Raw genomic sequence first — 25,179 nt, 5'->3', positions numbered from 1 at the left:
GACGTCAATTACGTTTAAGAACAAATTTTCCGCTAAATTAATTTAAAACATTAACGCTAAAATGTCAGCTATGCTGTTAGGATGAAATGGAGGGTGTATTTCTCCTTTGCAGGTGTTATAATGCATCATGGTATAGGGTACTTAATTCTCATGCAGATTGTCGGACCTAGTCAAACGTATTCCAATATGCGCCTGTCAGATAAATGCACATAATTAAATTAATTAAATTAATCTATCTGGTCTATAAATAGCGATGCTTTAGTTAAAATGGAACACACTTTACCAGACAGGGAAGTAGTGAAGACCTTTTAAAATGTATACGACAACTTTGTTTGGTTTGCTGGTGCTGTACGTAGTGGCGTTAAACATTGATGAAGGGAGTTGTCAACGAAGAGGTGACTATAAAAATTAGGCTTATTTTGCATCGTATAAACAAAAGTTGAATTATGGCCGATGTCTTCTCCTTATTGGCTGTTATGTGTGAGAATAATGTCAAAAGCATTTTTTTTTGTTAAGGACCTTTCCTCCAAAGGTAAAAAATATGTAATCATTTGCTAACTTTGCAACCATTTTGCGTTTTACAGTTAACGGATTGTGTTGGTATTGTTCTATTTCAGATGTAATGTATGAAGATCAGGGGAAACAACAGAAATGCGGTGGTGGATTGAAATGCAATAGAGGAATGCGTTGCTCCGGTGGAATTTGTTGTAAGTGTGCCACACGATATTATTTAGCACCTGGCTTTTATACTCTATTGTCTTATGACCCTGGTAAAATTTCCAACAATTAACATGATTTTACATACTGTCGCTCCACGTCATAATAGACGTATTACATTAATAATTTTATATTTTTGTCCTTAGTGTGTCCTTTCCAGATATGCCCACGGTGTCGATACGGCAATTTCTATGATCGGAATGGATGCAGGACTTGCAAATGTTTAAGTAAGTAACGCTTTCAAATTTGAGAACAAAAAAGGGGAGAGAATGTGTGATTGGCTTGTTAAATAGAATAGCAATTGTTTCGTATTTGATCAGCAAAATAACTGTACCGTGGATAGCACATTTTTTGATTTCTTAAAATATGCTTTCAAATACATACACATAGAAAGAGCGGCATCTAACAAGAAAAATTAAATTATATTTGCCATTCCAAAACAATGTTCTGTACCCATTTAAAATATATGATCCAAAGCAAATTATTAGCTTTTCTGAAAAAATAATGATTTCTGTATATAGAGTTTTCGCTTTAAGGTGACGGTATACCTTTTGAGCATGTCATAAACAGGCGAGTTTATTCTAGGCTACGGTTCGACAGCTACAGCTGTCATCAATGGCCAATGATCGTCATTATCTTTGACTATTTTTTATTTGAAAATATAATTAGAGGATCGAAATTAACCAATCAGATCACAGCAATTAAAGTAATTAACTTTCAAGGAACCAGATTAGGTTGATTAAAATGCTTCTTTTTTCTAAAAGTTTGCTTTTTGTGACGTTTGTTCTGAACCATTTTCGCACTTTTACTAAATATTCGCTGGGTAACCATAATTCTGGAAGTTGATAGGAACTGCTATTGATATGAAATTTCTGTTTATAATATTTGTGGTTTCTTTCACTTTTTGCTGTGAAAGTGAGTGAAAGAAACCATAAATTTTCTTTATTTTGAAAAACATATTAGATTTGAAATAATATGTTACCAGTCGACTTTAAATAAAATCGTTCATAGTTTTTTCTCATTTTCTACTTTAGGGTCTTGCCCACCACTTTGCAGAATACATTGTCCTTTTGGTAATGAAGTAGATAGGAATGGATGCAAAATTTGCAAGTGCAAGCCAGAACGTAAGATTTGATAACGTGTCTAAATGTTCTGTCACTTTTACAAAAACTTTGTAGATCAAACATTATCCTTCATGTTTGAATAATTTCATACTGTAATTATAGGTGACGAAAACATTGACCAATACATAGCGTAAACACCAACCAAAGTTGCAATAACAGGATTGATGTCGTTGGCTTTAGAAGTTTCTTGCTATTCTGTAGACTGTTTATGTGAATGATTTACTAAAAATATATTTTCACAAGCAAACTTGTATTTTCCTTTTCAACATTACTTGATGCAGAAGATAGTACGAGCTTTTAATGAAATCTTTAAGATTTTTATTTCTGAAATTTGTATTCTAACTTTGTATGTTTACCTTTCAAGAGTTTAAGATCTGTTCTAGAATGTTAGAGTGTTGCTCAGTTGTTACAGTGTTGACAGCATGCCTTGCTTCTCCGATAGTTTCTGACCTCAGCATGCCTTCGCCTGGATTATCCCGTAATGTAGACATAGAAAAAATGACCAGTAGTGCATGGTAAATGTTGTCTGTAAAACAAAGCATTCCTAGTCTGCAAACTGCGGTGTCTTGGCAAGGTATTCTGTCTGGTCACTTTGTGAGATTCAGGTTTATACATGTGAAATCAGTTTCGCTTGGCTTAGTATTGCGCTAAGATCCTTCATTAGCAGCTGTTAAAATAAAAAAATGTGTTGTTGTTGCTAAAATAATTGATTTGTTTAGTTTCTATATGTGTTGATAAAATGTGCAGGTTATTTTTTGTTTACAGGGCTAGTACGTAATGTTGTTGTTATTCAATCACCTAGTTGTCCGTTGAGAGACTTTACTTAACCCTGTTGTCGAATTTGGCTACTGTCACCTGCCAAATTGCTCAGAGATGCTGTTGCTAGAAATTGTTCATAGCTAGCTAAAATTGATAGGGCGTGTTTATATGACCTCGCAAGCTCAAGCTCATTTTGCTGGGCGTGAATCAGCAACAACATTTTAATAACGCCTGAAAAGATAGTTGAGAGGAAAAAGTACGTCGTTATAATTTTCGGTCCGATCGTGATAGAGTTAAAGAAAAAGATTTACATGTTTACACATCACATCCTTGCTTCTCGTAAGGTCATCTTTTTATAATAATCATTCACCCACTTCCGTTCTATTTGTATTTTATTTTAAATAGGAAAATATAAATTGAGGGTATGATTAAGAAATTCTTTTACATAAATAAGCATACATAGAGTGTTTATATACTAGTCAATATGTCCCGTGGAAAATCCACTTTGGTAGAAAAATAGGTTGTTTTAGGTTTTTTGCAGACGTCTTTAGTGCATAAACAAAAAAAATTGGCGAACTTATTCATCCGTTTCCTGTAATATGCAGATCTTGAAACGGTCATGAAAAAAATGTATAGTATCATGTGCTACTGACAAACAGTTTCAGAAGTATTATGGTTCAAAGGTTTTTGATGACATCATAAACCCGTTCATTTCGAAACGGATTAGGTGACCCAGGTTTTGGAAACTTATCCAATTTGGTCTCAGGTGGTCCCTAGTTACCAACGCGCATCATCACTTCGTTTCCAAGTTGGTTGGCCTCAAATTTTTAAGTGCACTTTAAGATCTTCATTATTTGACGTTAAAGTAGTAATATTGACGTCGCGCGTAACGTCAAAAAATTTAACATTTGAGACATAACTTTTTTGTTTACATAAAAGGAAAATAAACACATCCACTTTGCCTATTACAGACAGACACACTCTCCGTATTTTTATAAGAGACTAGTCGACAAGGCCCATGGATATATCCACTTAGGCAGAGTAACAATGTAAAAGAGAACACTTGAATTTCTATGACATCGACAAAGTCTCACAAACGTACAAAAAAAAGATTATTTAGAAATTTGGTTTAGCCCGTGCCTCTATCTGTAGAGCTTCAAAGACTGATGAAGAAAATGTATAGGATTATGACGTTTGTAGCTACAAAAGATGTAGTTTTGTTACGAAAATACTGCAATTCCTTAGAAAAACAAACAATAAGACCTTTCACAACACACAAAAACAGGCCAGTCATCAGGTGAATTTATATGTTTACAAAGGTTACTAAGAAGTGTCTCGTTTTCATTCCAATAATCTAGTAAATAATTGAATTTCCGCGCCCGAAGGCGTAGGAAATTCTTTAAAACCGTCGTTTTTTTCTTTCGGAGCATTTTTTGAGAAAAAATCGACCCTGGGATTTCACGTTGGTCCGTCACAGATGTAAACTTCGTACCCAAGCTCCTTAACTACTGGGAAGTCTAGTATTGACGCCTCAGGCCAAAATTGGTATTTGTTTTCGACAAAATTTGGCACAGTTAACAAAAAAAGTATGCTGAACATAATGGTGGCATATTAATTTTGAGTTTTGTCGCCTAAATGTCATTTTAGGCCAAAATTGGTCCAAAAATTAGAACTACTTTATTTTCAACAAAATTTGGAACAGTTAACAAATAAAGTATGCTGAACATGATGGTGACATCAAAATTTTGATTTCTTGTTACCTAAATGTCATTTTAGGCCAAAATTGGTCCAAAAATTAAAACTACTTTATTTTTGACAAATTTTGGCACAATTAACAAAAAAAGTATGGTGAACACGATGGTGACATCAAAATTTCGGTTTTTTGTCACCTAAATGCCATTTTAGACCAAAATTGGTCCAAAAATTAAAACCACTTCATTTTCGGCTAAATCTGGCACGGTTAACAAATAAAGTATGCTGAAAATGATGATGGTACAAAAGTTTGATTTTTTGTCACCTAAATGTCATTTGCCAAAAATTAAAACTACTTTATTTTTGACAAATTTTGGCACAATTAACAAAAAAAGTATGGTGAACACGATGGTGACATCAAAATTTTGATTTTTTGTCAACTAATGCCGTTTAAGACCATAAACGTCTCAATCGCAAGACTTTCAACCATGAATGATAGGCTGTATTTTTTGTTAGCAATTTCTTTTAAAATGTGAGTTTATTATGACACGTTTCGTTTTGTTTGCGTTTGTTGTAAGATATAATGTCACTGATGGGCTTTATCTTCAGAGGTTCATGCACCAAGCCCCTTCGAATGTTTGGCACAATAACACAACGAATTAGCAGGTTTTCATCAAATATTTTGGTAGCGCGCGGAAATTCTTAGAGCCCCCAGGGCTTCTTGTTGAACTCTAAAAACAAGTATTAAAGGCTAAAAATAATTAATAAAAATCACTGCCATCTGATTATTATTAATTAGTTTTGGAAGATTGCAGTGTCTGAATTATTTCCTTAGTATTAAGGAGGATTAAATTTCCATTATTACCCCAAAAAAGGTATAGAAAGGACGTACAAATTAAGTCATCTGACTTATAAACAGAGACGCGACAGTAGAATTGAATGAAGTAAAGAAGTGTGTTGAAGGAGAGTGGAAAATGTATTTGACAAATTTGATTTATTTGTTGATGCTGTGTATGTTTGTGATAAACGTTGATGAAGCATACTCTCAAACTGAAGGTAGATGTAGCAACAACATCATCTTTAATATAAAGCTCGCAAGAAAAGACTGACCTTAACTCCAAATGTAAATAAAGTATGTGATATTTCGTTATATCTTTTTTTTTAACTTTAGCATCTTGTCCACCCGTTTGCAGAATACTCTGTCCTTATGGAAATGTACTAGACCAAAATGGATGCAAAACTTGCAAGTGCAAGCCAAGACGTAAGTTATGATAAATATTTTTCAGCTTTTTTTTTAGTAGGAATATGGCGACTTTTAACCGAAATATCTTTTTTTCAACTTTAGCATCTTGTCCACCCGTTTGCAGAATATTTTGTCCTTATGGAAATGTACTTGGCCAAAACGGATGCAAAACTTGCAAGTGCAAGCCAAGACGTAAGTTATAATAAATAATTTTCAACTTTTTTCTTTTAGTAGAAGCATTGTGACTTTTAACCGACATATCTTTTTTAACTTTAGCATCTTGTCCACCCGTTTGCAGAATACTCTGTCCTTATGGAAATGTACTAGACCAAAATTGATGCAAAACTTGCAAGTGCAAGCCAAGACGTAAGTTATGATAAATATTTTTCAGCTTTTTTTTTAGTAGGAATATGGCGACTTTTAACCGAAATATTTTTTTTTTAACTTTAGCATCTTGTCCACCCGTTTGCAGAATATTTTGTCCTTATGGAAATGTACTTGACAAAAATGGATGCAAAACTTGCAACTGCAAGCCAAGACGTAAGTTATGATAAATATTTTTCAGCTTTCTTCCTTCAATAAAAACTTTTACAATTTAATCTGCTTGTGTCTTTTTATAAATACATATGTTACAGAGAATATAACTCAATTAGAAATTATGCGTATTCCCCAGGTATTATGCATAATGGTTAGAGTTAGGGCTAATGCTATTATGCATAATAACTGATCAATATGCATAATTTCTGAATTCATCACAATTGCCATAACAGATATAGAGAGTATGTCCACCTGTTATTATTTATTCTGCCCTATCGCAAAAAATTTTTATATTTTTGTTTTCTTGGTTCTGTTCTTTTATTTTAGACGACGACGACTTTGAATATTAAAAACCACAAGGTACTGATGTTTTCAGTTTTAGAACTTTTCACAATTACTCCACCTTTCATGCACACTTTGTATGTTATATTAATATTTCCAATATAAACGACGGTTTGGTAAAAAATTATTTTAATAGTTGAGTAAATTTTTTCCGAGCGAAGTATCAAGGCTACTGTCTACACTCTGGTTCGTGTTACCTTGATCCAGAAAATAAAATTGAAGATTAATCTCTCTATTACTTTGGTCCCGTTTTGCCTGTTAATTATAAACATTCTCGTTAAAAACATTAAATCGTTGAATCGCGTGCCATTGAAACTTTTGATAGGTAATGATAAAGAAATTGGTGAAATGTTAATATGTATAAAGAAGTGAAATGTTAATATGTATAAAGAAGTGAAATGTTAATATGTATAAAAGCACTATTTCATATTTCACAAAATTTTTTGATGTAAAAATTGTAGTTTTTATGTCACGAAGCAGTTCAAACTGTTTACTCTCTTTGCTACCAACACCCTTTTACGCCGTAAGTCGAATTTTTTTCTGAGCGTAAACCATTTGTGTATAAAGCTTTTTCTATTTTTCTGTCTGTTTTAGACTTGGCGCCAATTTATCTTGGAAAAAGAAAAAATGCTATATTTTCTACCAAAAAACTAAATAAAGGAACGCTCCACCCCAGTGTCAACTCTTTCGGATCTTTTGTCTAATTAGTGCGTCAATAAACTGGTGAATTATGGGTAATAGTTAGAACATTAAATCATTTAAGTAATATTGACTTTTAGTATTTTTAAAAACACTAGTCGTTAGCCCGTGGAAGAATCCACGGGTTCGCCCGTCGCAGCTAAGCTACCATTTTGCGTGACAGACAGACGGACGGACGGACAGACGTATACGGGCATTATAATATAGATGTTGACAGAAATATGTCTTAATTAATGGATCTTGGAAAACCTTTTAATACCGCGTAGCAGGGAACTTTTTTTAAATTATTAATTTGACCAGATTCTCGCTCACGGTTAGGTTCCGAGTACAATTATGTAGGGGTATAAATATAGACTTGTCCTACAATTTGAGGCTTTGGGTATAACGCAATGCAACGCGCAAAAGAGGCGCGGGCATGAGATGTCTTGTTAATGATAGCTTACGCCTCAAACTTTGTAACTCTTCTTCTCTTTGAAGCTATATTTTCATTCCGTTTTTTGAAATCGTCTAAAGCATTTTTCCAAAAGGACAAAATAAACCACAATTTAAGGCTGACCTTGCAAAACTCCATCTATATATAATTTCCAGGTTAACTGTTAAGAGTTAACAGTAATCCCTTTTGAATCGTTGACGTATTGTTGAGCAGTAACCGACTCGTGACTGGGCGCACGGTCACCAGAACTGAGAGCTACAAAATAATTCAAGACGGTGCACGCTCACAATACACGCATACTTTTTTTTTTTGTATTATTAATATTATTATTATTTTGCACACACAAATTCAAATGCATTCACGCTTTCCTTTCAAAATAAAAAAACAAATATATCTAAACAAGCATTTTATATTCTCTTATTAGCAAATTAACTGTACTCAGAAGTCATAGCACTCTACCATCTTTTTATTCGGTGCTATTTAGAGCCCAGCGCCTTTTCGATAGTAGATGTTTCCATTCTTGTTGACTCCCCACACACCGTTATCTGCACTGTTTACAGAAACGTATTTTAAACCACCATCGACTTGACGCCAGCCAGTACCAGTAGGGTTTAAGTGACTAATACCTACAAAAAACATATATTATGTGAGATGACCTAAATTGGAGTATGGTAATATATTTACTGTGTTAATTTATTAAGAGTATTTTTATGCAGAATTGCTTCTTCTGTTTTATCAATGCTGTTTTAATAATGTTATCAACTAAAGTTGACATAATTTTCGATGACAATTAAAGGAATTCGTACGACAATGTGACATGATTGGTCAAAACATCTATGTGTTACTTGATGGATTACTTATAATGAATACAATAATGCAAACTTTTTTTTTAGTAGGCAAATATCAATAGATATCAGGGAAAATACGCATTGTATTCACGCGATACGATTTCATGAAATACCCACTCGGAAAGGAGTTCTCCCTAAACATCACAAAACATATATATTATTGAGTTGAAAAATAAATACGCCTTTAAAGCACACAGGGGTCTATACACATTTGATCGTATAAGTCGAAATTAGATTATTTTTCCAGAATTGCCTTTTCAATTCCTTTTGGCACTGTTATCAAGATAAAAAGTCGCTGTGATTTCAGATGACCATTTTGAGGTCTCCACAAGACAATTTAGCTTAATCGCTATGTGACTTGATGAATGATTTCGTTTAAATATCAGAATAACCCCAGAATAACCCCCCTTTTGGAAAAACAGCAGGAATATTAACCCCTTTTAAGTCAGAATTTCTGATGGTTCTAAAAGGCCGGGGGCGTGCACTAAAAAGCTTTTCCTTTCACCTCTCCGAAAGTGGTAAAGGAGAGATCTATTGCAGCAAAACATAGCATAGAAGTTTGTTTGCACAGTGGGAGAAAGAAGGAGATAAAAAATTTGAATGACTTGAAAACGATAGAACCTAAGCTTTGGAATAAAGAACATTATAAACATTTGAGATGTGTAAAATGACTTGATAAAAGCGTCCAAGGGTTAAAATATGACTTTAGAAGTGTCAACAAGGATATGCTTCAGAAATCATCATAAAATAATTGGAAGGGGTGGGACTTTCTTGGTCGCCCTTTCGGTCTGATTAGAGTTGTTGCAAACAACAAAGCACACATAGCGTTAAGTAACTTTGAATCTACCTTACCTTCTCTGATGTATATGTTATGATGTTTGTTGACACCCCAGACAATGTTTAGACCGCTGTGAATCTGCATAAGACCGCCAGGTATATTTTGCCAGTCGGTTCCTTTAAAAAAGAAAGTGTTGTTTGTTGACAGGTAAATGTTCAATCCAGAACATTCATCCAAAGACTACTTTTAGGCGTTTAAGGCCAGGGCTGGAACGTCGGCGCCCAATATGCTTAATTTTTATTTCATCAAAGATGGTAGCGTTTTCCAAATTTTTTGTGGTTGTTTACCAAATGCTTTGAAGTTAACTGGTCTCAACTTTGAAAGTTGTCAAAATCAGACGTTGCGGCTAGAAAATAAATCTCTAATGTGCATGCTCAAAGATTGAATTTACAGAGGTGCTGTCAAGAACGCTTAAATTGAAACTGATATATTTCATTCATTTTCCACTTTTCAAATTTAATTTAATATGCGCCTGAATTTTTTTCTTATTATTGTTTTGAAACTTCTTACTAAGGTTCTAAAATGGGTTGTGTTTACTTTAATGTGGCGATTATAAAACGAGGTGCAATTCATATACATATCTGCGTGATTGCGCTGCACAAAACAAAATTTTGGACATTATAAAAGAGAACTTACCAGCTCCATATCCACCAAAGGTTCCCTTTCTGTAATATATCTGATCATGTTTATTGACGCCCCAAACACCAGAGCCACCAACAGATACATATTTCAATTTTCCAGGAATGTGCTGCCATCCTGTACCTACGCTCAAAAGAAATTAAAATAAGGACTTCTGTGATTCTCAGACTTCAAAAGAGCACGTTGGCATTAAAATAAAGCGGGAAAGACGGAATCTATTAGCCATAACTTATAGCCACTTAATTTTACGATATCGAAAAAGACCAGTATCGAAGCACCAAAAAAAACACAACTTAACGTTGTGTTTTTTTTTTGGTGCTTTCAAAGTTCTTTCATATGAGATCAACTTGATTTTTAGCGGGAGGTAACCTTTAATTTTTCTTTCTGATACTTCTATTTGTATTCTAACAAGATTGCAGTTTCTTTTACTATAGGGTATTTTTTTTTATTTGTTTACATGTTTATTCACCTATACTTTATAGTTAGCTAGCTAGCTAGCTAAGCTACCTATTCAGCTACCTAAAGATTTGTATTAGTTTTATTTGCCTCTTACTGTCACGTTCTCTAGCCATATATTAATCTTAAACAAAATCAATTTTAAGATTCTGGCTACCAACGTAGATGTTAGCTAACATTTCTGATTTTTGTATTAACTTTGCCAATCTGATTTTTACTTGGTTGTGAACTGGGGTTAGCTACCTCTAGCTAAAATGTCAAAGTAACCAAATACAGTTGGCTGCAACAGAATTTTTAAGTAATCTTTTTCATACTAAATGCAATTAAGTAGTTAGCTACCACTTTACTGTAATATAAAATTTAGCAAAAGTCAAAAGTCTATTAATGAGACACAGAGTACTTGTGCTATGTGCCTATCCCGTGTTGTTAAACGACGGTCTGTTTCCTGTGTTTTTATTTAAACTGAAGTATTTTGGAAAAGGCTATTAAGCTTATAGGTATGTGCGACATATTTTAACTGTACTAAGTGCTAAGCTCAGTGTTAACAATAAACTGCTTTTTCGGAAAAGGCTGTTTACGCCTAGAGCATGTGCGATGTGGTTTACCTGTACTAAGGGGTCAGCCCACTGTGACAATTACTTTTTAAACTTTCTCGGGAATCACGTCTGTACGGGTGTGCAACACTGTTTACCTGGACTAACCGCTCGACCCCGTGTTGGTAATAGACTGTTTCTTGTGTTTTTTTTTAAACAGAGTCTGCGAGAAAGTTCGTTCAAAAGGGTATTGTCCCTACACGCCTCTTCAACTCTGTTTAACTGTACTAAACGCTTAGCATGATGTCACGTTTAATTTTTTAACATTTACTAAAACTTATTCCGCAAAATAAAATAATATTGACTATTTGTTTTTGCTATGACGGAGTAACAACGGTTTGTAACGGTGTATGCGCTTTACTTGATTTACGGCATACTGCATACCTGTACTAAAGCACCCACCTGACCGTGTGGCACAGTTTACGACTCTTATTAAGCACTCCTCAGGGCGTTTAACGCATGGTCGCACCTTGACTTGTGGCTTACCCCGGCATTTTGACGCCGGGCTTTCCGGCTAGTTCTTATATAATAATACGAAGTGTATGTGACGTTCATAGTGGATGTGTTCGTTTTCTTTTGAAGTTGCCGAAATTTTCTTTTCAGTCGCTGAAAAAAGTATGTCTGAAACGCTAAATTTTCTGACGTTACGGCGCGACGTCAATAACACTACTTTAACGTCAATATCCTATATTAAATTAATGAAGCCATTACAGTGCACTTAAAATTTTGATTTGGCCTCAACTTGGAAACGAGGTGCTGACGTCAATGGCTTTTCACTGCGCGGGTAACTAGGGACCACCTGGGACCAATTTAAGTAAGTTTCTGTTCTCCAAGGGCCTTATCGACTAGTATAATAATACTTCTCTCAATATTTGAACATAAAGAACTAACCTTCTGGATTGGATAGAGAAGCACCCTTTCGAAAGAATATATCATCGTTCCTGTTAACACCCCAAACGCTGTTAGTTTGCGGGCTGACGCTCACTTGTTTCAATCCTCCCGAAATTTTCTTCCAATGCGTCCCAGAAGGCTGGCTTTCAGAGATACCTAGATGTTCATGTTAATAGATATGATACACTGCATTCATTTTTGCAGGAAACGAAAACAGTATCAGTAAGAAAAGTAGAGAAGATATGTCATGTTTCTGTTTATGTAATGTTGGTCTCATCATACGACAAATAAGAAAGTAGATGAAAAATGATAAACACTTACCCTTCCTGACGTAAATATTATCATGAGCATTTGCTCCCCAAACAACATTGTGTCCCGAACTGATTTCTTTTAGTCCGCCAGCTTAAACGAGATAAAAAAAATATTTGAAAAAGATTGAACAAATGTGTATTATAAACAGAATAACTCCATCATGCGCGCAAAAATATACAAATATGCACGAATACTTATTGGGTTCATTGTTTCAAATAATAAAATCACGGTCCAAGAGATTTTCTGTTATTTTGGCAGAAATAACAAAGATGTGCTTGACATGCCCAACGTTCAGCACAGAAAATTAGTTTATACGACTGAATGAAGTTAAATCACTTTTACTACAATATTCTCGACATTATTTTTACTAATTTTGACCTCTGAATAACTCGGTTTAAAGTTTTGATGGCAATTTCTTGATTTATTGATTCCAGCGGTATTGAAAAACCCGCGTAGTATTCCATATTTTTATACATTAATTTTAAATTACCAATTTGTTTCCAGTCAGATCCCAAAGGTGCTGGTTGTTGAACAAAATCTCCCAAATATGTTCCTGATTTATAGTATATGTTATCATGACGGTTCACACCCCACACTCCTGCCTGTCCAGTTGAGACCACTTTCAAACCTCCAGGAACTTGTTTCCAGCTGCAACCTTCGTCCGGATTTTGCCCTTTTTGAAAAAAGAAAATACTTGTACATATTACAGCATTCTCATCCCCAGAGGTCCTCGAGATCGAGAATGTTATTTACATTATGTAAAGCATTCGTATGTGTTACATATTATTCTTATTATAGAGCCTTTTTAAAAGCATTTTAAAAAACTAAAAAGCTGATGAAAAAACAGAGTTAAAAGTGAAGCCGCAAGCAGCACATGTTTTTGTAGGTCCTCATTTTAAAGACAGATAAAAACACAGCTTGTAGAATTCCTATATAATTCAGTTCCAAACAAACTTTTTGCATTGAAACGGATTATTAGGTGATGTATTAAAAAAATAGAGATTACCACAAGACACCACAATTGTAATTGTGAATGAAAGTCGTTACTTGGTAAAATACAGACCAAAAATTAATAGGGCAATTTCCAAAAAATGAAAAACTTTATGAAACCAAATTTTGCGACTATTCTATTTATCAGTTTGTGCTCATTCCCTACTAGATTCTTGGAGGTGGACATCGTTCCTTTCACCAATCAAAAATAGTTATTAACATTTTTTCCTACTACCACAACGAAATATTTTCCAGGGCATTTAATTTTGGTCAGTCAGAAAGTTGCTGTACCTAAGGATGACATTCAAAACATAATTTGCGACAAGATTATTCGCACAAGACACTGTTATTGACTTTATGTGTATCATACCTGCCATCACGAGGGAGATCCCCAACAATAAAATAAAAATTTTCATTTTCGTTTATTCTAAAGTAAAGAAGAACTGTCAGTCTAAATTTAAAATACTATACTATAAATTCTTTGCAATACAGTTATGACGTGACATTACAAATAAATGATTGCAAAGCCGATGGTCAGTTGAAGTTGCTTTTTGAAATTGTCAACCCTCACAATGAAAGTTTTGCTCAAAGGACTTATGTCTTACTTCAATCAAAAAAAAAGTGTTATATAGTGATTTGAAAATGGCTGCGTCACTCATGACATCATTAAAAATATAGTTAGTGCCCGTAGTGATAAAAGTTTAATTTGAAAAAGCGCGGGAAAAGCGCGTTTTGGCAATTTTGCAGTACATAAAACGCAACAAGATTTTTCTGCGTCTTGCAACTTTCTTAATGTAATAAACTTTAACACACCACAACCTAAAGGTGGGATGACGATGTCATAATTTTCTACACGAACTATATAGGGTCGCGCAATAAGCCACCTGAGTGCTATGCAAAGGTACTTAACCCAGTAGTCCTAAAATTATTTATAATGGAAGTTCAGTTGCTATGACAAATTATGTGAAGAAACTGATAAAAAGCGCTTGTGCAGTGCATTTTTAAACACGAATTCTGCAGTTAGACTTATTTGAGGGAAACTCAAGTTTTTATGATACCTCATTACTACCCTAACAATTAAAAGAAATGTGACGCTTGACTGCACACGAAATTCGCTATTACAAAGCTTAGTAGAGGGCGACAATGAAATTATATTTTCATAAACTTCAAAAAAATTCAACATACAAAGAAAACAGACATTTCAACTTATTTATAAAAGTAAAAAAAAAAATGAATCAAATTACCTTAATCCGATCACTTTTCTTTTCCGATTAAATTGTGCACCCAACTGTGTCTGCTCTCTCCTCTGGATATAATTTGAATTTGCACATGATTTAAATACACCAAGCTTCGTTATTATTTACTTGTCATGTCCATTCATAAATTAAACGTCCTGAATTGGTACCACAGTATTACATTCCCACAAACTTCTAGTATTGTTGCCAAGGAGAGGACAATCTCCTTCCCATTGCTTTTTTATTTACTACAGTAAACATTAACCCCGAATATTCAAGTCAAAATCACGAAGAAGTTTTCATTATGAACAGTAAGGACGTTTTAGAAGTTCAGATCTAACCAAATAACCTAAGGCCTGATTTAAACATGTGACAAGTGAAAATTGTAACCAAGTTTAAATTATATAAACATGTTACAGAAACAGCGTACATAATTTCTTGCGAGAGAAGAACTTTTAAAATAGCTAAGTTATTTCAGTGTATAGGCGGGATAGTAGAAATGCAATTTCATATACATATACGAAATATAAAAGGACATATTTTAAAACCCAAAATATTTTAGAATTTTCGCCTTGTATAGTCTCTATTATAATAGCCGTATTCCGTCTGTCTGTCTCTGCGCGGACCCCCCGCTGAGTTAGAAAATGATGTTACGGAAACACGAATATCAAATGCGATATACTTTTATCCACTTTGTTGCGACGGGTAAATATAAAGGACGGGCGAATCTCTATAATAATAGCCGTCGTCTGTCTGTCTCTGCGCGGACCCCCCGCTGAGTTAGAAAATCATGTTACGGAAGCACGAATATCAAATGCGACATATTTTTATCCACTTTGTTGCGACGGGTAAATACAATGGACGGGCGAACCCGTGGATGTTTCCACGGGCAACGACTAGTCTATATTATAATACCCGTATACGTCTGTCCGTCCGTCCGTCTGTCTGTCACGCAAAATGGTAGCTTAGCTACGCAGGTAGCGAGACGCCCGCAATGCGGTATAAAAAGGACGGGCGAACTCGTGGATATAATAGTATATAATAAAGTCGTTGTTAACCCGTGGAAAAATCCACGGAGTCGCCCGTCCTTTATATATCGCATTTTTTCTTTTCGTTACAGAACGCGTCTTTGCGGACAGACAGACAGACGACGGCTATTATTAAAGAGACTAGTCGTTAACCCGTGGAAAAATCCACAGGGTCGCCTGTCGCGTTCGCTCGTCCTTTAAATTTACCAGTTGCAACAAAGTGGATAAAAATATATCGCATTTGATATTCGTGCGCATTTTCAATATTTCATGTTTCTGTTACGGGACGCCGCTTTCGCGTACACACAGACAGACGACGGCTGTTATTAAAGAGATTCAGATCTTGTTTCAAAAATCTTGGCTTGCTATTGGCAACCTTGCTAAAAATTGTTATGAACAACATTTTATTAAAGCAACTAGACTAAACTCCCTAAAACGAAACAGATGGCAAGGGATACTCAACCTGAACAAGTTTTTTGTGTATAATAGAGTTTAATGTTTGTCAGTTTTTAAATAAGTCTTTTTAGCTATATTGAACAGTATGTTAAAATTTGCTCTAGATGGTAATTGAATTTTAAAAAGGTAGTAGTATTTTGGGCAAATTTTTTGTTGCTGCCATTTTGTTCCTTATATGGCGTACTATAAGTGTGCCAAGCTTAATTCAACGTGGACAAGTCTATTAAAAGTTATGAATGGGGAGGAAGGCCATAGTATACCCTAGACCGAAAGGGGTTTAAAACAACTATGAACCTCACACAAAAGTAAGTTGTTTAAAAAAAAGCGTGTGTATTAAAAAATAACTACGCGCAAAATTGGATCATGATCTTGTGTTGTGTAAGTACAGTCTCTGTTTCTAATCAACAACATATATTGCCTAAAATATTTTCAAACGCGTGCAAGCAACAAAATATATAGCATGTGTTATTTGGTGTGTCCGCAGCACCAGTATGAAATTGCACAGGGACATTCAACAGCTATTCTCATAGAGAAAATATTTTCTCGCGTATAGTAACAATCCTTGTTTTGAAATAGACTATTCCCCTTCTAATAAAACTGTCCAACGGTGGAAAAAGATCTTTCAATGGTAAAACATCTTTTTACAATCACGTGACCTATCACATGATTTATCACATGACCTATCACATTGACCTATCACATGATCATCCTTATCTTATAAAAGAGATGTATATCTCCTCAGTGAAACATTAATATCTTTTTTATTATTAAGTTTATACTCTGAGTTGACAACAAGGGCACCAACATCTCCCTCCCTTGCTTAGCACGCCCCAACCACCGCCCCTTTCCCCTTAGCCACGTAGTACGACAAAAGATCCATAAATTTACAATTTTTCTCCTCCAACCCAAAGCCTGCAATTACGATTTCGAAACTCTATCTATCTTATACTGCAAGAAGTGTAGCCGTTCAGATCACAGGCACTTTTTATTTACTTGTTACTTACAATGTATATCGAATTTTTAAAATTAACACAAAAGTATTACATTCCCACCACTGGAAACTAGGTTGTCAAGGTGTTTCTTAAAAGAAACCGTGTTTCCAATAACTTAACGATACTTTAATTTACCAATGAGTTTTATCTTACCTTAAATAGTTTGAAATCCGATTGTTATAGTACTCAAAGGTTATTCTAGCGCTTGATTCTTCGAATGATTTACGTTTTACCAATGTACTATCACTTTTCACCAGACAACTGAACACTAAAATATCATATTATCATAGAGTTGAAAACACGTTTCTTCTGTTCGAACTTTGTAATTTCATATCTTGTTGATTAAACGATCTCCTGTTGCATATTTTTTTCAAGAATCAATGCGACTGAAAAAAACTATTCCCTGCAAATCATCTTCGTAGTTCAAATAACTTTGGTAAAAGACTTTAGAAGGTCAGCGTGAGATGTAAATGATGAGGATAGATAGGATTTAATGAGAAAAAATAGATTCAAATTTGCACACAACTGTTTCACCTTCATGTACAACCTAAACGACTATTTTCCACTTGTTAAACTTGCTTGTTAAAAATGGACTTTGTTTTCAGAGAAATACATTAGACATACAAGAGGGGGTATCGTTCACCTAGCTTTTTTTATCGCTCTCTGATATGTGGCTAGCGCAAAAGAATTAACTCTGGTGCTGACCGTGACCCATTTCTGAAATAGCTGTTTGCTTTGCTTGTGCAGTTAAAGAAGCGAACCTATGGCGACTGAAGGCTTTCTAGCAACCAAAAGCGGTCTGGCGCAAATTAATAGCTAAGTAGCTAGCCTATGGTTTATGGAAATTCGCATCCTTTGGCTTCTTTATACCCTTTAAGTTTATACGTTTATTGTTGTGTTGTGGAAAAGGGAATTAAAACATGAAAAAAATATTGTTGTTGATATTTCTTAAGGTCCAAGAGACACCTTGTAATGGTTCATTCATTTAATTTTAAGTTATTGACTGTTATACAAATTTCTAAAATAAAAAATTATATTTTGGTGGGTCTTTGCTGACGTCATCAAAATTCGACTGACGGATCTCTTTCCCATTGTTCTCCTGCCTAAGTGGATTTCTCCGCGGACCTTATCGACCTGTCTCTTATACTAATACGAAAAGCTTTTATGACTGAAAATTCCGAACCAGGACAAAATTCGACTTTCCAAAGGAGATGTATTTTCCTGTTAAAGAATTTTTTTTATCGCCTATTTAAACATTACGCAATTACAAAGACTTACGTCAAAGCATTCTCGAACCCAGAGCTCTTAGACCCCAGCCAGCGCAGCGCCATTAAGAAGCAAATAGTCCTGCGAATGAGGTTGATGGTCTATAAATGTACTTTGACGGGCCTTTGCTGACGTCAGCAAAAGTTTTAAACCCTTATATCTTCTCAACGGTTCGTTAAAACACATGATTGTAATAAATTTCCATATAGATATACATTAGAGACGATGACTAACCAAATTTCTTAAAAAATGATTTTTTTGTCCATGCACAGCTGACGTCATCAAACTCCTAATCTATATTTTTCCATAGTTTTTATACCTTAGTGGATTTTTCCACGCGCTTTATCGACTAGGGTAGGTAGATGATGGCGTATTTGATTACGTAATATGTGAACGCTCCTTTAGTGGAATTTTCCACGCGCTTTATCGACTATTCGGTAACAATTATGTTTCACAAACGTAGCAGTTCAATGCCATCAAAATCAAATAGTTGATATCGTCGAAACATATACAAACCAAATTTTGAACTTTTATATATTACTTGTCAATAACATTTTTATCACCCATATTTTTATATAGGAAATGTTCACGCAATGAAATAGTTTGCTAGGTTTTTTTGGAGACGTTGCATTGTGTAATGTAAACAAAAATTCATGTTGCTTTGAACTTTTTTAGAGCAACACTATAGAATAGAATAGCAGCATTTATTTAACGTCAATGTATATACAATTACTAACAAATAAAAACCAACTCTCTGATGAAAACTGCGAGATCCACAGGTTCCATCATCAGAGGATGGTTAGCCTTAATATTCGACTAAATAAAATTGATGATAGAAAAATTAAAATAAGATTATGCATTATCGCATTATCTTCTCGTGCACAAAAACGACAATGAAATATTAATTTTGCTTCTTTTGTGGATTGCGAGTTTCTTTTGAGGGGAAAAGTCACAATTACAGTTACATTATAACTTTTTGTAGGGTTAAAAAATCCAGAGTCTTAGCATTATCGATATAACGAACTTTTCTTCGTTTTCCTTCCCGATTCGTTATACCGAGAGTATATTTCTGTATTTCACAGTTATAATGAAAATGCGGACATTCACAATTTTAACTTCCACATCTTGTTCGCAAACTTAAATCTTTTTTTTCCGCAAACAATTTCTTCCCTTAACCCTGCTAGTGCTGGTCCTGTATATATACGGGATTACCACGGGCGTTTTACAGGCCCGCCCAACTGCGTCACAAGCAATTTTAACAACTGCTCAGATCTAGTACCAAGGACCAAAACACTGCCTTTTTAAAAAAAACCAAAGTTTAAAAGCGCTTTTTGGTGAAAATCTACAGTAATAATTCGTTCAAAAAATCTCTTTGCAAATTTTTTCAACTCCAAGATTGTTGATCATGTTACGCGCCACTAACGCAAAATCACCCAAACACGGTTGTCATCGCGCACCTACTTAGCCTGCGTCCAATGCATTTGCGACACATATAATGCTTGCAATCCTTGCTAAACTCAAGTCAAAAGCCGAGTTGGTTGCCCAACGCAAATTTCTTCATGTCAAAAGGAAAGTTTAGTTCTTTTTCTATCAAATGAGCTTGAATGGAGCTTCTAGTTCTTTTTTGTTATGAGTTATGGTTAATTGAAGTTGGAATAAAAGTTGTGTCAAAATTGGGCTTTTTGACAAACGGACCGCACCACAAGGGTTAAGGTAAATTAAACCCCTTACAGAAAATTTCAGCAGATTGTGTAAATCAGCTATAGGAAATAAACACCTGGACAACCTGCTTCTTGTTTATAAAACACTATCAAGAAATCAAAACCGACGTATCAATTATATCTTCGTATTCTTGGAATTTGAACTAGCATATATACATGGTTAGATTACGCAAGATTAGCTTCTAAGTGAGTCTACTTCGACATTCCAGAAATTTAAACATGTCTCTTAATTTTTGCAAGTACTCTTGGTAACCTAACATTAGGGAGAATAACATCAAATTTTGGAAAATGTTTCAAGCTATTAACAGCTTCTCCCAACACCCTCTCCTCAACAAGCCTCCACTTACAATTAGTTTACCACGAGCAAATAAGAGTTAAATCTGACACAGTAATTTTTACATGATACACGAAAGAAATTCTTGTTAAAAGAAGTCAAACATTAATCGAAGTTGTTTAGTACGCGTGAACGTAAAATTTTCGCTTTCGTAAACTCTTAAAACTGTAAAATATAAAAATTCCTTTCTAAAAAATATGTACAAAAAAGAAAAAAAATGGGAGAAAACACAACAGCATGACAGCGCTGTCTTTTTGCCATTCAATCTAGTTAAAATTTTGAAGGCAAAATCGTGCAAAACTAGACCTTGACTAAAAAAGGTCTAAATAAATACAACACCATATGTAAAAGCTTAATAAAATGAAATCTACTGATATTTTTATATGTATATAAAGATAATAAAATTGCAGTTTGCTGTATATAGAAATATTTCACAGGTAGCTAATCTTGACATTTTCTATCAAGACATATCAACTTCTTTGTCATCTCGAGGTCTTTTAAACATAAGCACGTGAGGTTCTAAAAGAAACGAGGCATGTTAAAATACTTCGCACAGCTTGGTTTACGCGCCACGCAGGCGCATGAAAATTAGATTGTAATAAAAACTGAATGACTGCACCTAAATTGTATGCGACATAGCGAACCCTAAAATCACTCTGCCAAGGGCCCTCTTGTTGATAAGAAAAGGACGCAAAGTAATGAATTATACGTCTTTGTGAGACACAGACGCAAACAGTCCACTAAATTAGCAAGAAAAATTTTACAAAACGTGGGTAAATATTCACCTGGTTTGTGTAGCATATAATGTATCCATCCTTGAGACTGTTGTACTCCCATTCCACGCCATTCTTGTTCAGTAAGTAAACGATCTTTCGGAAGTTTCTTAGCTAGTTCTTTTGGAATAATCACATGCCTAAAGAAAAAGAAATTGCTTTCAAAATTTCCTGAACCTTCATCGTACACAACTTTCTAAGTAATCAATGAGACAGTATGGACATTTATTTTCACACTATGGTACAGTACGAATGTTTTCAGATGCTATGCCCTTAGATATGATAGTTTTAAGGCTGAAATTGAAGATATTTAGTAGAAATTTTTAACTATCTATTGTTTAATGAGATTTGAGAAGACTTTTCGAAATTAAAAATTTAAAGAGTTTTGGGGTGTGGCCACCCACAGCGTATCTATTGGAAGGATTGAATCGTTTAAGTGTAAGATATTGTTTATAAGTAACTTTAAAGAATTTTCTTTTTTTCATCCACTAACATATACTTTAGTAATTAATTTCCAAGGTGCCCACTCATTTTAATTGATTGTGTCGAAAAGTAGGAGTCTTAAATTAAACCTTGTACCTTAGGAGTACTAATTTTCGTGGGTACATTTTTAAATTTGCGAAAATAATACCCGCGGATTTCTTTTTCAATTGAATTTTGCGAAAATTAATACCCGCGAAAAAAGCTAAATATATCAGGTAGAGATGATAAACAAGACAACCTTAAAAATACCATGCATATATTCCCAAAACCTAATCGACTACAACTTTATCACCACCACCAACTTTACCACGCATATTTTCCCAAATCCTAATTGACTACAACTTTATCACATTGTTTGTTTTCTTCCCAAACATGTCTCGAATGTCTCTTGACCGAACTTTAACCTTTTTATTTCTTGTCCTTCCCGAAGCCACACACAGCGTACAAATTGTTCTCATGGATGACGGATAAGAACGTCCCCATTATCTCTTAATCTTTTGGTTCCAGATAGAGTTCTCCTAAAAACTGTTCATACCGGCAATCCATGAATGGTTTGTTATGCTGCTGAACATTGTGACGCTGGCAAGACAAGGAACCTCGAGTCCACCTTGAATAAGAGGGCTACGTCGATAATGAATTCAGTTACCGTTGCTTGTATGAATTTGGTAATTCTTGATATCTCCATTGGAAGATGTCCCACCACACGTTGTGCATTATTTGATTTGCATGCTTTAATAGAAAAAACATCATAGAGATTGTTTTCCTCGTGGACACATTCAAGTATTTCTCCTTCCACGGGTTTCCAGCTCATCTTGTATACGTGAAATCCTCTTACTGCTGCACTGAAAACTATGCTTTTCTGCGTCATAATTTGAAATGGCAAGAGATAAATGTTGTTTCATAGACACATTTTTAATCCTGTCGGAGGAGTTCTGATACAAGTCATCTTTCGAACATTTTTTTCTTTCTGAAGTAGGATATCAAGAGTCCCATTCATTTTTCAAACGTTTGTGACAAAGTAAACAATAGGAACATTCAAACGTTTGTGAAATGATGGAACATAGAAGGCTATTTTTGTTTAGAACATTCTTTATTCGTAAAGTAAAATGTTGAGTTTAGTTGAACAATTCATAAAAATTAATACTTGCTAAAAATCAAAATTTCTTCGATTTGCGAAAATTAATACCTGTGAAGTACACTTTTTTGACTCGCGAAAATAAATACCCGTGAAAATTAGTACTCCTAAGGTAACTACTTACAGGTCACTTGGTGAAATTTTAGGTAGGCGATCGATTTATTGCACGTCTTATTAATTCTGCATGGGAGTTATTGTATGCAGATGATTTAGTTCTCATAGCAGATTCAATGGAAAAATTAGTTGAAAAGTTTGAGAAGTGGAAGAAAGGACTAGAAGAGAAAGGGCTAAGGTTGAACACAGCAAAGACTAAAGTCATGATTAGTAGCATTGCAGTGAAGTGTGACCTTGTAGTTGCAAAGTGGTCTTGTGAAGTTTGCAGGAAAGGGGTTGGTAGCAAATCAATTTTTTGTCAGACTTGCAAGCATTGGGTACATAAGAAGTGCAGTAGTATTGGTGGAAGGTTAAGAGCTGACATTCTGTTTGTATGCAAGTGTTGCAAAGGTGAGATTATAGAGAATGAAGTATATCCAGCTTCAATGATGTACAACAGTGGCTTGTTAGAGATAGTTGAGAACTTCTGTTACTTAGGTGATAAGGTGGGCAGTGAAGGGAGTGTTGGAAGAAGTGTTACTTGCAGGATAGGTTCTGCTTGGAAAAAGTTCAGAAAGTTACTTCCTTTGTTGACTAGCAGAGACTTGTCAATTGAGGTAAAAGGTAGGTTGTATGAGATCTGTGTAAGAAGTGTTATGTTGTATGGTAGTGAGACATGGGCAGTGAAGCAGGAAGATATTGACCGTTTAGAAAGGAATGATATGAGAATGGTTAGGTGGATGTGTAACGCCAATCTGAGAGACAGAAAGAGTTCAGATGAGCTAAGAAGCAGGCTAAGTATCCGTAGAATTAAAGATCCAGATCCAGATAAGAAGATTGAATTGGCTGGGGCACTTGGAAAGAATGGAGAGGGATAATTGGATAAGAAAGTGTAGAGACTTGATAGTTCCTGGGGCAAAAAACTCATAGGCAGACCGAGAAAGACTTGGAAGGGGGTTAAAAGGACAGACTTGATACAGAGGAAGTTGGGTTTAGATCTAACACAGTCTAGATCAGATTGGAAGAGGGTCATCAATATACCCTGTCAAACCCATGCTAGCATGGAAAACAACCGTTAAGCCGAGAATGATGATGATGATGTGCGGTGATATGAAACTGTTTTAAAAGATCTAGTTCAAGGTTGATATTGATTACTCATTGTCTCAGAGTTTTGGAGGTTTGCTAGCTAGCTGCACTATTGATAAACAATGAATTTCTTTATGTGTGAATTCCTGGATTGTTTTGCTTGTAGAATGCATGATTGCATGAGTTACCAGTCAACATGACTGTTTGTCTTTGTATACTGAAGATCAAATGTCAAATTGACTGACTGTTATTTTAAGCACTGCACTAGAAAAGGCATGTTTATCCCACATAAACTCTGTTTTTTCTGACAGTTTCTGTAAAGTTCTAAGATAAAACATTGGTGCTTTAAAACACTTAACTTGCCCTAAAAGCCCCTGTAATTTTTGTGCCATAGATAAATTCCTCTGTTTACATTTACAGCAGTGAGAAGAAATCCACAGACCTCTCTTCATTAAAACCTATCATCTTTTGTCCTGCCGCGCCAATGTCAGAGCCTAAGAGCTTACTGCCGAAAGAAATAATAACGTCACACCAGAATTTATCTATTTCCAAGTGAGTTATCACCCTAGCGGTGTCAAAGGTAGATAGATGTGCATATTTTACATGGCTAGCCTCACAAATAGAGGGATATACCTTGTCTATTATTTCCAGAAGGGGCCATGGCTTTGATGGGGAGTCCTGGAGTATTTAATGCTCTTTGAGCTACGCAAACTCATTTAGGGTCAGCGCTCTGCCAGACAACTCCCTGCAACATCCAACGGCCCATACAGTGCGCCATCTCCCTAATTTCTCTTACATGGTAATATTCAATTGCCTATATTAAATCGCCGCCAAGGGGAATCGAATCCCGGTCTCCTGCACAAAGTACAAGAATGATAACCACTAAACTATGGGCGCCACAAATCGACGCCAAGTGAAAATATGGGTGCTGTTCCTCTTCATGTTGTGAAAATATATATCACGAAAATTTAACCTTAAAGACAAGGTCAGACTTCAGTAATATAAAACTAAGCTCTTTTTGTTGGCAAAAAGTAGCTAGAGCTAGGTAGCGAGTTAATCTAGTTAGCTAAACAAATAAAAAAATAAAGTTATTACCTGTATTCATTACTTTCGTCTTTGTAACGTTCTGAGTAGTATATATTTTTGTAAGTAGTCATATTGTAAGTGCAGTAAATAAGTAATAAAACAAACGAAGGAAATGAGTCTGTTCAACGCAACCTAAACGTAACACGTCTAAACACTGTTTGAGGAATTTCAAACTGATGGCGCCGGAATCATCGATTGGTTTGCTCTCCTCCTACAATATTAACCTTCAAATAGCAAACAAAAAACAATCTTTAATGTAATTTTTTGAAAATTTACACATTTTTTGATTTAAATTTACTTTAAACGTTGTGATTTCCTAGTTTTAACTTTTCACCTTCCAATTATTTTAAATTAAAAAAAGACATGAGTAATTTAATA

General features: G+C 34.9%; 2 protein-coding genes across 2 annotated transcripts; both read right to left on the bottom strand.

Annotated features, from left to right (window-relative positions):
- Window positions 1-7,939: 7,939 nt before the first annotated feature.
- On the bottom strand, window positions 7,940-14,459 carry LOC130644745 (lectin L6-like). The gene is made up of 8 exons (XM_057450472.1): window positions 14,358-14,459; window positions 13,484-13,540; window positions 12,614-12,796; window positions 12,133-12,213; window positions 11,812-11,967; window positions 9,869-9,994; window positions 9,247-9,348; window positions 7,940-8,172 (listed from the first exon to the last, which is right to left on the bottom strand). Exons 2-8 carry the CDS (start codon window positions 13,527-13,529, stop codon window positions 8,027-8,029), a joined length of 840 nt encoding a protein of 279 aa, XP_057306455.1. The 5' UTR covers window positions 13,530-13,540; window positions 14,358-14,459; the 3' UTR covers window positions 7,940-8,026.
- Window positions 14,460-19,914: 5,455 nt separating this feature from the next.
- Window positions 19,915-25,119, bottom strand: LOC130644735 (cyclin-dependent kinases regulatory subunit-like). The gene is made up of 3 exons (XM_057450459.1): window positions 24,811-25,119; window positions 20,931-21,058; window positions 19,915-20,664 (listed from the first exon to the last, which is right to left on the bottom strand). Exons 1-3 carry the CDS (start codon window positions 24,870-24,872, stop codon window positions 20,606-20,608), a joined length of 249 nt encoding a protein of 82 aa, XP_057306442.1. The 5' UTR covers window positions 24,873-25,119; the 3' UTR covers window positions 19,915-20,605.
- Window positions 25,120-25,179: the final 60 nt, after the last annotated feature.

This window comes from Hydractinia symbiolongicarpus, chromosome 1, assembly GCF_029227915.1.
Source record: "Hydractinia symbiolongicarpus strain clone_291-10 chromosome 1, HSymV2.1, whole genome shotgun sequence".
In the NCBI taxonomy this organism is placed as follows: domain Eukaryota; kingdom Metazoa; phylum Cnidaria; class Hydrozoa; order Anthoathecata; family Hydractiniidae; genus Hydractinia; species Hydractinia symbiolongicarpus.
Note: the sequence above shows the minus strand (reverse complement) of the source record. Positions and strands in the feature narration are given on the sequence as shown.